Genomic DNA, 12,500 nt, shown 5'->3' with positions numbered 1-12,500 from the left:
GGACTGTGTTTGTTTGTTAGCACCTAGGGTTTGCATTTGAATTTCGTTGTACCTGTTACAATGAAAATAAAGATAATTCATTCATTCATTCATTCATTCATTAGTGTAGCAGATAAGGTAAAAATCGTTCACTTGTGGATACAATTTGACTAAGTGTACCTCTTGGGTCTATATTTAGACCCAAGTTTATTGAGAGCTTATTGACTCTCTCAAGGAGCACTTTTTGAGCTCGCGGAGTCTGTTCATGGTGGCTGGCATGTTCACTTGTCTCTTTGGCTGCAGAGCCCACAGGTCCACAGAGGACGCCATCGCGACGACTCTCCACGCCACTCTATCCCACCTGGAGAGGGGAAACAGCTACGCGAGACTGCTCTTCGTGGACTTCAGCTCCGCCTTCAACACCATCCTTCCAGACAGGCTAGTGACCAAACTACTAGACCTGGGTCTATCACACTCTATATGTGCGTGGATCAAGGACTTCCTGACCGACCGCCCCCAGAGGGTGCGGGTGGGCCCCCACACCTCCACAGCCCTCAGCCTCAGCACTGGGTCCCCCCAGGGCTGCGTGCTAAGCCCCATCCTCTACAACCTCTACACCCACGACTTCACCCCCGTCCACCCCAGCAACTACATCGTAAAGTTTGCAGACGACACCACCGTGGTGGGATGTATCTCGGAGGGGGACGAGGCGGCGTACAGGGATGAGGTAGAGCAACTGAGCAAGCTGTGCAAGGTTAACAACCTGCTGCTGAACAAGTCAAAGACCCAGGAATTCATCGTAGACTTCAGGAGGAAAAAGTCAGAGATCCAGCCCCTGCTCATCGACGGAGAGAGCGTGGAGAGAGTCTCAACCCTCCGATTCCTGGGACATCACATGCGGGATGACCTGACCTGGAAGGACAAGACAAAAGGCACCATCAAGAGGGCACAACAGCAGCTATACACCCTGAGATGCCTCAGGAAGGAACACAACAAGCAGGAGATACTGGTGGCCTTCTACCGCGGCGCAGTGGAGAGCATCCTCACCTACGGCATCTGCAACTGGTTCTCCAGCTGCACAACAGCGGAGAGAAATGCGCTACAGAGAGTAGTGAGAACAGCACAGAAGATCACCGGCGCCCCCCTCCCCTCTCTGGAAGAGCTGTACAACACACGCTGTCTCAGGAAGGCCTCAAAGATCTCCAGGGACCCGACCCACCCTGGGCACGTACACTTTACCAGGCTGCCCTCGAAAAGGAGGTTCAGGACCCTGGCCGCTAAGACAAACAGACTGAAGAACTGCTTCTACCACAGGGCCATCCAGGCCCTGAACACAGCAAAGACCTAAGTTCTGGGCCCTGGACAGTCTGGACGGATTGTATGGCAGCTGCTGGACTGAAAAAATCAGGTGTAGTGCTGAGGCACAAACATGTACATTTCAAGCCTGCAAACTGTGACACTTTAAATAACGTGAAAAAATACTATTGTGAAATATGACAACCCTAGTTGACTATCTGTGCAGTATAGTACAGTGGATTGTGTACATAGCCTTTATTTATGTAAACCAGCTCCTTACCTTCTTGTGATTTTTTCTTTTTGTAAAAGTTTTTTTTTTCCCTTTCCTAACACCAGGGGAGCCACCCCTCCTAAATTTCGTTGTTTGGTACCTGTACTGTAGCAATGACAATAAAGTCCATTCATTCATTCATTCAGATGCCGCCTCATACTGTGTGACTAAGTGGCTGACTTCAGGGCCAGAGAGCATTTGTACCAAATTTGCTTTTATCCACTTGTCAACGAATTTCCTATAAAAAAGCATTTAGCCACCCCACTGCTGACAGGAGGCAGTTAGAACGTTGCCAGGTTGTGTTTAAAGTATTTGAGATACTGTCACAACCACTTCACCTTAGCTCACCTATGAAGTAAACAGAACCTTTTCTCCTTCTGGCCTGACAGAACAAAGGTCCTCTTTTTCCCGTTGTTGACAAAAGCCGAGACCTTTTATCCACTTGTCATTGAATTTCCTATAATAATGCATTTAGCCGCCACACTACTGTCAGGAGGCAGTTAGAACGTTGCCATTACAGCTCACCCACTGGAGTCTTTACATTACAGCTCACCCACTGGAGTCTTTACATTACAGCTCACCCACACCCACTTAACTAGGGTTAAACCAGTGCTCACGCGAAACGCGTGAATATGAAACTGAAAGTTATAAAGTGTCAACTCATTTTCGTTTTTTTTCATAATACGCAACAGTTTATGGATCACTAAATACGTATACTTTAAGGTGACTGTGACATCAATCCAGCACAACACTAGCTAGCTTCTCACTGGCTAGGCCAGCCAGCTAACTGTTACCAATCTAAACAGCTAAGTTTAGACTTTAGTTAGCTAGCTTGCACAGTGCACCAGATGTGGCTGTAGGTTTGACATGACATGACATCCATCCAGCAAGCTACCAGTCCCAAACACGAACACGTCCCAAAACTAAAGTATTTACAAAAGTATCCCTTACCGGTAGCCTCCGGAAAACAAGAATAGTGAATCCAATCCACAAATGATACATAATTAATGATCATTAAACTGTTGTTTATTATATTGAGTGGGTACTTTAAAACTTCAAGTTTCGTGTTCTGAAAAAAAACGAGTCTGCGAGTTGTTTTGGTTTAGCCCTAGTTCGTAAATTCACTCTGGAAATCTGATCAGCAGTCATGGAACGCCTCTTGTCCAATCAAATTACTTGGTCCCTTTATTACGTTGAGCCCAGTGTGCCCTCTGGCACTCTCAGAGAGAATTTACACCCATCATGTCAATCTTTTTTTTTTTCTCTGAATAATATCAAGCAACTTCGGATAGAATCTGTATCTGTTTAAATCTCATTATTCGTGCTATCTGAATACCGTATTCATATTCGGGTACATCCCTAGGACGTGTGTGTACGTGTGTATAGTATATGTGTGTACGTGTGTATAGTATATGTGTGTACGTGTGTATAGTATATGTGTGTACGTGTGTATAGTATATGTGTGTACGTGTGTGTAGTATGTGTGTGTACGTGTGTATAGTATGTGTGTGTGGTTTGAGTCTCTCCTCCAGGGACATGAAACCAAAACAACCGATTCTCTTTGACGTCCAAAGGATAAACCCCCCCCCCCCCCCCACACACACACACACACACACACACACACACACACACACACACACACACACACACACACACACACTACCCCTTCTCCTCTTCTCCCCTCTCTTCCTCACCTTGAAGACGTCCTGTGTGTCGTCCATGCAGTACACACACCCAGACACACCCCCCCCACACACACACACACACACCTTGAAGACGTCCTGTGTGTCGTCCATGCAGTACACACACACACACACACACACACACCTTGAAGACGTCCTGTGTGTCGTCCATGCAGTACACACACCCAGACACACACACACACACACACACACACACACACCTTGAAGACGTCCTGTGTGTCGTCCATGCAGTACACACCCACACACCCACACACACACACACACACACACACACACACACCTTGAAGACGTCCTGTGTGTTGTCCATGCAGTACAAGCCCCCCCCCCCGCCACAAACACACACACACACCCACACACTCACACACACACACACACACACACACACACACACACACCTTGAAGACGTCCTGTGTGTCGTCCATGCAGTACACACATACACACACACACACACACACACACACACACACCTTGAAGACGTCCTGTGTGTCGTCCATGCAGTACACACACACACACACACACACCTTGAAGACGTCCTGTGTGTCGTCCATGCAGTACACACACACACACACACACACACACACCTTGTAGACGTCCTGTGTGTCGTCCATGCAGTAGACCCTCAGGTTGTACTCCAGCGTGTTGCAGCAGGCGTCAGAGAACAGCACCAGGCGCAGGCGCTTGGCGGCGGCCATGTTGAGAGACTCTCCCACCAGGGCCAGGCGGCCCAGCTGCTCCGAGAACACCCGGCACGTCTCCGCCTCCAGCTGGCAGTAGAAGGGGTCCGACAGAAGCTCCTCCCCCATCTGCAGCACGTCCTGGAAGGGGGTGGGGGGGGTGGGGGGGGGGGCGCACACAGGGGTCAGGGGTCAGGGTGTGTAGTAGCTCAGGGGGGAGTTGTGGGGGGGTTAGAGGAGTGAGGTGTGAGGTGTGTGTATTAGCAGCACATCCTGGAGGGAGGACACACACACCCGCGCACGCACGTACGCATCCACACACACACACACACACAGGGGTCAGGGCCAGGGTGTGTGTAGTAGTCCAGGGGTGAGTTGTGGTGGTTAGAGGTTGGGGTGAGGTGTGAGGTGAGCTGTATTAGGGATGGGTGTGTGTGTGTGTGTGTGTGTGTGTGTGTGTGTGTGTGCAGGAGGTCATGGTGAGTTGTGTGTATAGGGATTGTGTGTGTGTGCGTGTGTGTGTGTGTGTGGTTTGGGCAGTAGTACCAGCAGATGCCAGCACCTCCCCCCCATCTGCAGCACATGCTGGTGACAATAAAGCAAGGCATAAAGTGTGTGTGTGTGTGTTAGTGTGTTGGGGTGTCAGAATCAGGGTGTAGAGACACACACACACACACACACACACACACACACACGCACACGCACACGCACACGCACACACACGCACACACACACACACACACACACACGTACACTCACACACACACACACACACACACACACAAAGGCCCGCGTCCTATAGAACACCATCAATTTACTAAATAATTCATGAACGAGGTGCTCAATTGTCATGAAAGCGGACTCCGATAGTTTCCTGGCAAGAATAGATGGTTCAGGAGGGAAAGGCAAGGGAGCGAAACTCCAGTAAATATTGGATTATAGGGATTTCCGTCAGTGTTTGGAATTTGTTCACAAAGGTGAAAAGAACTTAGTGCTTCACCTGCCAAATATGACTTCCATTACCACAGGCTCAAGAGTCTTTTCGACGCAAAGCTGCGCAGGAATTAGCGCCACTAATCTACTAAGGAAGTACTGAAATGTAATAAATGATATCAGCAAGGGAAACCCTTACCAAAACCTGCATCCACCACCACACTTAGATGGTAAATGGACTGACTTATACAGCGCCTTATTCCAAAGCGCTTTACAACGGCCTCTCATTCACCCATTCACACACACATTCATTCACACACCAACGGCGGCAAGCTACCACGCAAGGCGCCGGCCGGCCGGCCCCGCTCATTGGGAGCAATTTGGGGATTCGGTGTCTTGCCCAAGGACACCTCGACACGTGACCCCCAGCCGGGGGTTCGAAACCGCAGATCTGCCGACCTTACTTGCCTCATTAGACACCGGCCTCTACCTCCTGCGCCACAGCCGCCGCCCCCAGTAAGTACTATTCTAACTCCATCACACCCACACAAACCCAACTATTATATCACCTCATTACACTGTTTCACACAAACTAACCAGTGCCATTCCTTCACTGCGCTGGACCGGCTGTATGATGACCTGCTGTCTCATTATGGACGGACAGATTGGACCCCGGCTGACAACATCTCCTCCCGAAAAATCTAATCATGGCCTCTAACTGACTCGGCCTATTAGCTAACCTGAGAGGAGCAGTGTGTTAGTGTCAGCCTCTGAAACAGACACACAGCCATCCCTTCTACCCCTCCCTTCCCCAGATCCGTCCAATAAAACACAAACGTCGGATTGGTATCGACACAATTCATTTCCTAAGCAACCACAACCAAGGCCCCAGGTTTTTCCATCATCATATTTGTTGCTCTGAAGGCAGGAGAGGAGAGAGTGAGGAGAGACACACTGGCTCAATTACCCCCGCGGTTCAATATCCACACACATTTCATTCCCATCATTTCTCCCCCCCCCCCCCCCCAACCCTCCCTTCTCCCTCCATCTCTTTCTCCATCCTTCTCCCCCCCCCTCTCTCTCTCTCTCTCTCCTTCTCCCTCTTTCCCCTCTCTCTCTCACTCTACGAGTCACACTCAACTTCGTCACACTCTCTCCTCTCTCTTGTCTCTCCTCCCACTCTCCTCCCTCCTTCACTAATTCCTTCCCTTTACTTCCAGGGATCTACACCTCCTACACCCATCTGAGATCCTCCTCCATCATCATCATCATCATCATCATCATCATCATAGCTCTCTCTGTATCGGTTCTGTCCTGGTCCACCTGGTTGTGTGCTCTGCAGCGAAGGCTCAGCTCAGCTCAGCTTGGCTATATTTGGGCCAGGCGATGATTAAAAATGCTGGTCTAACCTCTCGCCTCGGACAGGCCAATCCATCCCGCAGACACCCCGCCCCCGCCGCACACACGGGGGGTGGGTGGGGGGGTCTGGCGGTGGTGGGGGAGGGAGGGGGGTCTGAATAATTTATGCACAATATCGAACATGAAAGAAGACCTACGCCCTCCCCCGCTATTCTTCTTTGACATTCTGAGTGGGTAGCAGGGATGGGGCCGCCGCGGCCATGCTGTGAGGGATAAAGTAGCCCCCCCCCCGCCCCCTCCCCTCCCTCCCTCCGCCCTGCCCCTCCGCCCCCCCCCCCCCCCCCTCAGCCCTAGACAGCGAAACTCCTAGACAAGAAAGAAGGGGCCTTCACCCTAAAACCCTAATTTAGACTCTGGTGGGTGGATGACAAGGATGGAGCACCTTGAGAGGGAGAGGGTGGTTACCTCCTCAGGTGGGAGGGAGAGGAAGAGAATGGCTTTGAGGCTGAGGATGATTCAACCTGATAGTGATGCATACATCGTAGGTACAGTTCTGAGGCTTTAAAAAAAAGAAAAGAAATAATCTGCACTGAAATACTAACACTTGCATAGAGAGCTGGGGGGGTGATAATGAAACCACACTAATGGACAGTGTCACTGTATACAGCAAGCAACCTCTTGGACCCGCAGCATAGCAGCAGTGATATACTGTAGTCATCGGGTGGGTGTACAGTGGAATTAAGATAAGTGGGATGTTGGAGCTCAACTATGCCTTGGACTTCACGGCGGAGGGGAAAGCCGGAGAGGAGGTTTTACTAATTGGAAGCAGGGGTCAAGTGTTCTTACTTAAAGAGCTGCTGGAGGAGTACCTGAAGTGTTTTTTTAGCAACACTGCTAAGAAGCACTTTGGAGGAATATGATGATTTTTTCCTTCCACGGGAGCACAGGTGTTAACGACACTGCCACAGAAGAGTGTACGGTACTCTTAATTGTTTTGCCCAGAGCAGGTGGAGGTGATTAGAATAGATAAGCTTGGATTCAACTTTGTTGTCATTGCAGAGTACAAGTAGCCTACTAGACAACCAAATGCAGTGCAGCATCTAAGCAGAAGTGCAAATAGTGATATAAGAACATGATATATAAAAAAAACATGCTATAAAAAACAATGCTAGTGATAGGTACAGTAAGGCGTGTAGGGTAGTTTAGAGGTATATACAGTTATGGTAGGTTATGTACAGTATGTAATGTACAGATGTATAAAAGAGGCTATATCAAACAGGTATGTGCAATGTGCAATAATACACAGTATGTGCAAAGGTAGTATTGTAAACATTAGTAGTGCAAAGGTTACTTACTAATAAAAGTAAGTAAAAAAGGCACAGCTGTTCTAGTGTTGAAGATCCTCACATTGACCAGGGATGTGCAACCAGCCAGTAGTGCTTAAGGCTAAATCCTCGTGCTAAAGGCTAAATCCTAAAGTGCTAAAGGCTAAATGGGACCGCCTCACCTCCCAGACCCCTTCGTAGTTCTGCTTCTTCAGACGGACGGCCCAGTTCTCGGGGCAGCCGTCGGAGCAGTGGTCCATGCTCAGGATCACGGGCCGGGTCAGAACGACCCCGGGGGGCCCGCAGCTCACGATGGGGCTCAGCAGGGTCTGGCAGCCCGCCAGGGGTAACCTGCACGGTGGGGGAGAGATAGGGGGGGGGGCAGGAGGGTCCAGGTGAGGAGGGTAGGGTGGGAGGGTGGGGGTGGGGGGGGTGGACACAGGTGAGGCATAGGGGAGATGATGGATGGACCCGGTGGAAGAGAAGAGATAAAGATAATGTGCTTTTTTCGTTTGAAGATTGCAATTGCACTTCTTTCTACAGGACTAGGACGGTTTCGACCAGATGGGGTTGGCTGGCTCACTGCTTATGGAAGGCTCTGTCGCAGAGAAACGACAGCCGTAAGCTATCCCAATATGTTATCCCAGAGCAGAGCGACAGTATTTCTAAACTCCTGTAAACTACAGTAGAACGAAGCTCGGTAGATAAACAGTAAACAGTGTAGTTCAAAGACAATTAATTTGACTTAAGCAGTGTATCTATGCGCAAGGAAAAGGCCACGCTATTTATTAACGTCCCTCCCTCCTCTCTCTCTAACACTGGCCCCCGCCGCCTAATGGAACAATGTGACATCAAAACAAACAAACAGCCCCCCCCTCCTCCGCCTCCCTCCCTCCTTCTCTGCTTTCCGCGGGAAAGCTGCCAGTTAGCCAGAGAGAGAGAGAGAGAGCGAGAGCACCAGCGTATCCAGAGAGAACCCACCTTAAATCTTCCTTCCTTTGAACAGTGAGATAAATCTCATAGATCTTCCCTCTGGGGATGGCCTCTGGAGGAATGAGGAGGCTGATTCCTAATGCAAATAACAACAAAGGGGAGAAGAAGAAAGTAGACATAGCTCATTTGTTTCTTAGCCCGAACCGCACCGCTTTGTCATTCCACAAAGGGGACCCGCGGACCGCCGGAGACGACACACACTTGGCGGCGGTGGGGGGAAAACAATAACAAATCCATCCTGAAGGTCAGGACGATAGGCGGGGAGAGGTGTCGGCTGGGAGGAACGCGCCTTCCCTCCCCTGGTCAACAATTAGGCTAGAGACAGAAAGCACGCACGGGGACAGCCTTTTTTAAAACGCACTCGAGTCTGCCCACAATGGAGAGCTAATTGAGACGGAGGAAAAAACGGCACTACTCGAGGAGGAAAATTGTGAGAAGAAACTTCTCCCCGAGGGAGGAGAGGGAGGAGAAATACACCTCGGAGAGTAGCGAGAGTCATCCGTGACGCTTTAAGTGTTGTCATTTGTGCGGATTCTCCGCGACACACAATTATCCACTTTAAATCCAATTTAAGATTCGAATGAACGAGTGGAAGTTGCTGTACATTTTTAGTAAGAGCCGTTCAAGTGCAAGCATCTGTTTACATACCGCAAAAGTGTGTGTGTGCACGTACGCCGATGTCGGTATTCATAAATCATACTTGCTTGGCATGCATTTCCTCTAAATGTTTAATGGTAAAGGGGGGGGTGAGCAAATCTCTGTACAGTATGTGTAGGCGCATGCACGGTACATTTGTGTCCAAGTGAGTAGATGAATGCCAATGTGCAAAGTATGTTAGCTTGAGTTAATCCATGCATACCAAAGCCATAACTGTGTGAATGGGAGGGATACAGGAGATATAAGAGACAAAGAGAGAGAGAGAGAGAGAGATAGAGAAGAGAGAGAGAGAGAGAGAGAAAGAGAGAGAGAAAGAGAGAGAGAGAAGAGAGAGACAGAGAGAGAGAGAGAGAAGAGAGAGAGAGAGAAGAGACAGAGAAGAGAGAAAGAGAGAGAGTGAGAGAAGAGAGAGACAGAGAGAGAGAGAGAGAAGAGAGAGAGAGAAGACAGAGAGAGAGAAAGAGAGAGAGAAGAGAGAGAGAGAGAGAGAAAGAGAGAGAGAAAAAAAGAAAGAGAGAGAGATGTTGCCTAGAAGACCATTAAAAGGCCCTCTTCCCTCAAGGTACTGGCACTCACTCGTTCGCTAACATCTGATTGTGCTAATCTGGAGGCCCTGCAAGAACACAAGCCTAAACGTTTGCTTCCTGCACACTTACATAACTCCAGGGCCGGGCTAATAGGAAGAATGCCGGGAGCCTCCGTCTAAGCTTTTAGCCGGAGCTTGTCCGTAACGCCGGCTTGTGTCATCCATGCCTTACAGGTATGGTCATTTAAGGTCTAAGTGGGGTAATTTATTCCAAGGTTCTATTCCTGGAGAACTCTCCTTTGTTCCGCTGAATCCCCCTTAAATGGTATAGGAAATCACTGCTCTTGTTCATAAGTAATAAAGTGGGGCCTGTTCTACTGCGTTAGGAGCTAACATGGTGGTCATTATCCTAGCAGACGGACGTCATTACGAGGAGAGCTTCTCAATGTGATTGATGTCAATTTGCGTTTTTTAAAAAAATGTTTCTTTCTATATTAGTTACGGTACATGTGGGAAAACTAGGGTTAGGGTTAGGTGCTACGGTTAGGGTTAGGGTTAGGGTTAGGGGTAGGGGTAGGGTTAGGGTTAGGGTTAGGATTAGGGTTTGGGTTAGACATGCCAGCACGTACCAAGTAGCATCGTTTGCACCTAACCCTAACCCTAGTTTTCCCACATGTACCGTAACATTGGTATTGCCGCTCATATTTAATATTTCATAGTTTCTCCAGTGGTTTTTTCATCTTTGAAGTTCTGATCACTGAACACGAGTACGTTACCCGCAGAGGCGACTCAAACCCAATAATATTCCTTATTCTGCGGCGGCTAATCCTCTCTCCGTCGGCTTTATTGAAACACTCATCCAGACCAAGATGAAATCTTCCTCGCTGTGACATGGCAACAATGACAAACCCCCAATCTGTTAGGAACTTAATTAGTCTGCATCAGCTCCTTCAGTGGGACTGGATTGTATTACATAACTCTGGCAAACAACCCTCACATCTTCCTAAAGTGAGAAGCCAGGATTCTGTATCATTTGGCCGCCGCGGATTTGGCCGCGGAGAGCTTAGATCTCTAAGGAAACACCCGCATGGAATCATCACAAGGCTGCCATTCCTTGATTACCGCAATTTCAATGTTTGGAGATAAACATGTTGTGCCCCCCCCATCCCCCCCAAGGCCAATCAGTTTAATTTCGGGGAATTTTTTTCAATTGTTTACGACAGCACTCCCCTCGTGCCAATCAGTGTAATTTTGTAAATGCCGGATCGCTACGGCAACAAGAGGACGCATCATTCACCCAAGTTTTTCATTAAAAATGGTCTCATATTCAATACACTGGTCTCATATTCAGTACACTGGGCGACATAAAAACTAACCCTCCCTGATGTCATCGTGGGGGACAGAGAGAGAAAAAGGTTGATGGGATGAATGACTCACTTAAAAGTTTTTCACTTTGGATAAAGGCGTCTGTTAACACTAGAACAGCCGTGCCTTTGTTATCTACTATAAGAGCCGCCTCGGGGGTCAAATGACCATAGTCTTTACAATGGGAAACTCAGTGTTTCCTCCAGGAATTTTTACAATGGTGGCGGGTAGCGGTGACCGCGCGCGCGCTCAAAACAACGACGTAATTTCAGCCAAAACTCGAGGATGGCCCCAAAAAATTTTGTTTTCCTGTACTTCTCCCGTGTGTCTCTTATTGTCTGTGTCTGCATGTTTTTCCAGCATGTAATTCCGTTGTCAATAAAAAAATCGTCTCCCACGACTCTTTCCGGACACGTTGGAATTTTTACCGTAACCCCCGGAGAACCAAAGTTATTAAGCCGCAAAGGGTGCCTCATTTACCGCTGCTGGAGGAAAGTACCGCTTACCGCTGACAGCGGGGAGAGGAAATATTTCTACCCGGGAATTCGCTCCTTGCTGTGTCCACGGTGATAGGAGTGGAAGATCGACTCCATTCAAAAACTTTTCGATTCCATGGCTTGTCCTCTTTCCGGACACATTGGAATTTTTACCGTAACCCCCGGAGAACCAAAGTTATTAAGCCGCAAAGGGTGCCTCATTTACCGCTGCTGGAGGAAAGTACCGCTTACCGCTGACAGCGGGGAGAGGAAATATTTCTACCCGGGAATTCGCTCCTTGCTGTGTCCACGGTGATAGGAGTGGAGGATCGTAGTTTGTAGACTAGACGCAGCCTAGATGTATTCGACCAATCACAAAACAGTTTTGCAAGCGCGTCGCTTCGCGCTTGTGGGTGTGTCTAGCGCTGTGAAGGTCTGAAAAGCGGCCTAAATTTTTTTTTTTTTTTTTTGAGAAATCTGAATGGTGGCGGAGGAAATTCCATCGTGGCGGCCCGCCACGATGAAATGCATGTAGAGGAAACACTGGAAACTGCTACTTACACACAACGACTACTAGTTGGCCGTCTTGTAAATTAGCCTGCCTCCTACACAGAAAAAACTGCAAAATAGCTTTATACTAACTTATCCTGATGAAAATCATGTAAGGATACTGGGTGGTAGAACGCACATACCTAGAAAAAGTCCTGAAAGGAGGGTCCTGAAATCCGATCGAGTGCAAAGATACAGCATTTTTCTTTACTCACAGGTGACCCCTCAAATGACCCCTCATGGCTGTTCTAGTGTTAAATGCCAAAGAATGTGAGAGATAATTTTCTAAGACATACTTGCTGTCATTGTTACGGTACCACCATTTGCTCATGTAAAAACCCAAGGCTAGAGTGTATTCCGTAGGACAAAGGCTCTTGAAGCGGCACCATTGGAA

The 12,500-nt window shown here is 48.6% G+C and overlaps 1 protein-coding gene across 1 annotated transcript in view; it reads right to left on the bottom strand.

Moving 5' to 3' along the window:
- The window catches only part of unc5a (unc-5 netrin receptor A), a gene marked incomplete at both ends in the record, with an annotated part of 157,220 nt that overhangs the window by 23,213 nt on the left and 121,507 nt on the right, over positions 1–12,500 (bottom strand). The window contains 3 exons of the mRNA XM_080526318.1: positions 3,831–4,064; positions 7,723–7,891; positions 8,522–8,609. Of these exons, the coding sequence (XP_080382444.1) occupies positions 3,831–4,064; positions 7,723–7,891; positions 8,522–8,609 (491 nt within the window). The remainder of the gene's footprint in view (positions 1–3,830; positions 4,065–7,722; positions 7,892–8,521; positions 8,610–12,500) is intronic.

Source organism: Nansenia antarctica (genome assembly GCF_963989245.1).
Source record: "Nansenia antarctica genome assembly, chromosome: 3".
NCBI classification, from domain to species: Eukaryota; Metazoa; Chordata; class Actinopteri; order Argentiniformes; family Microstomatidae; genus Nansenia; species Nansenia antarctica.
This window is presented reverse-complemented; position numbering and strand designations above follow the sequence as displayed.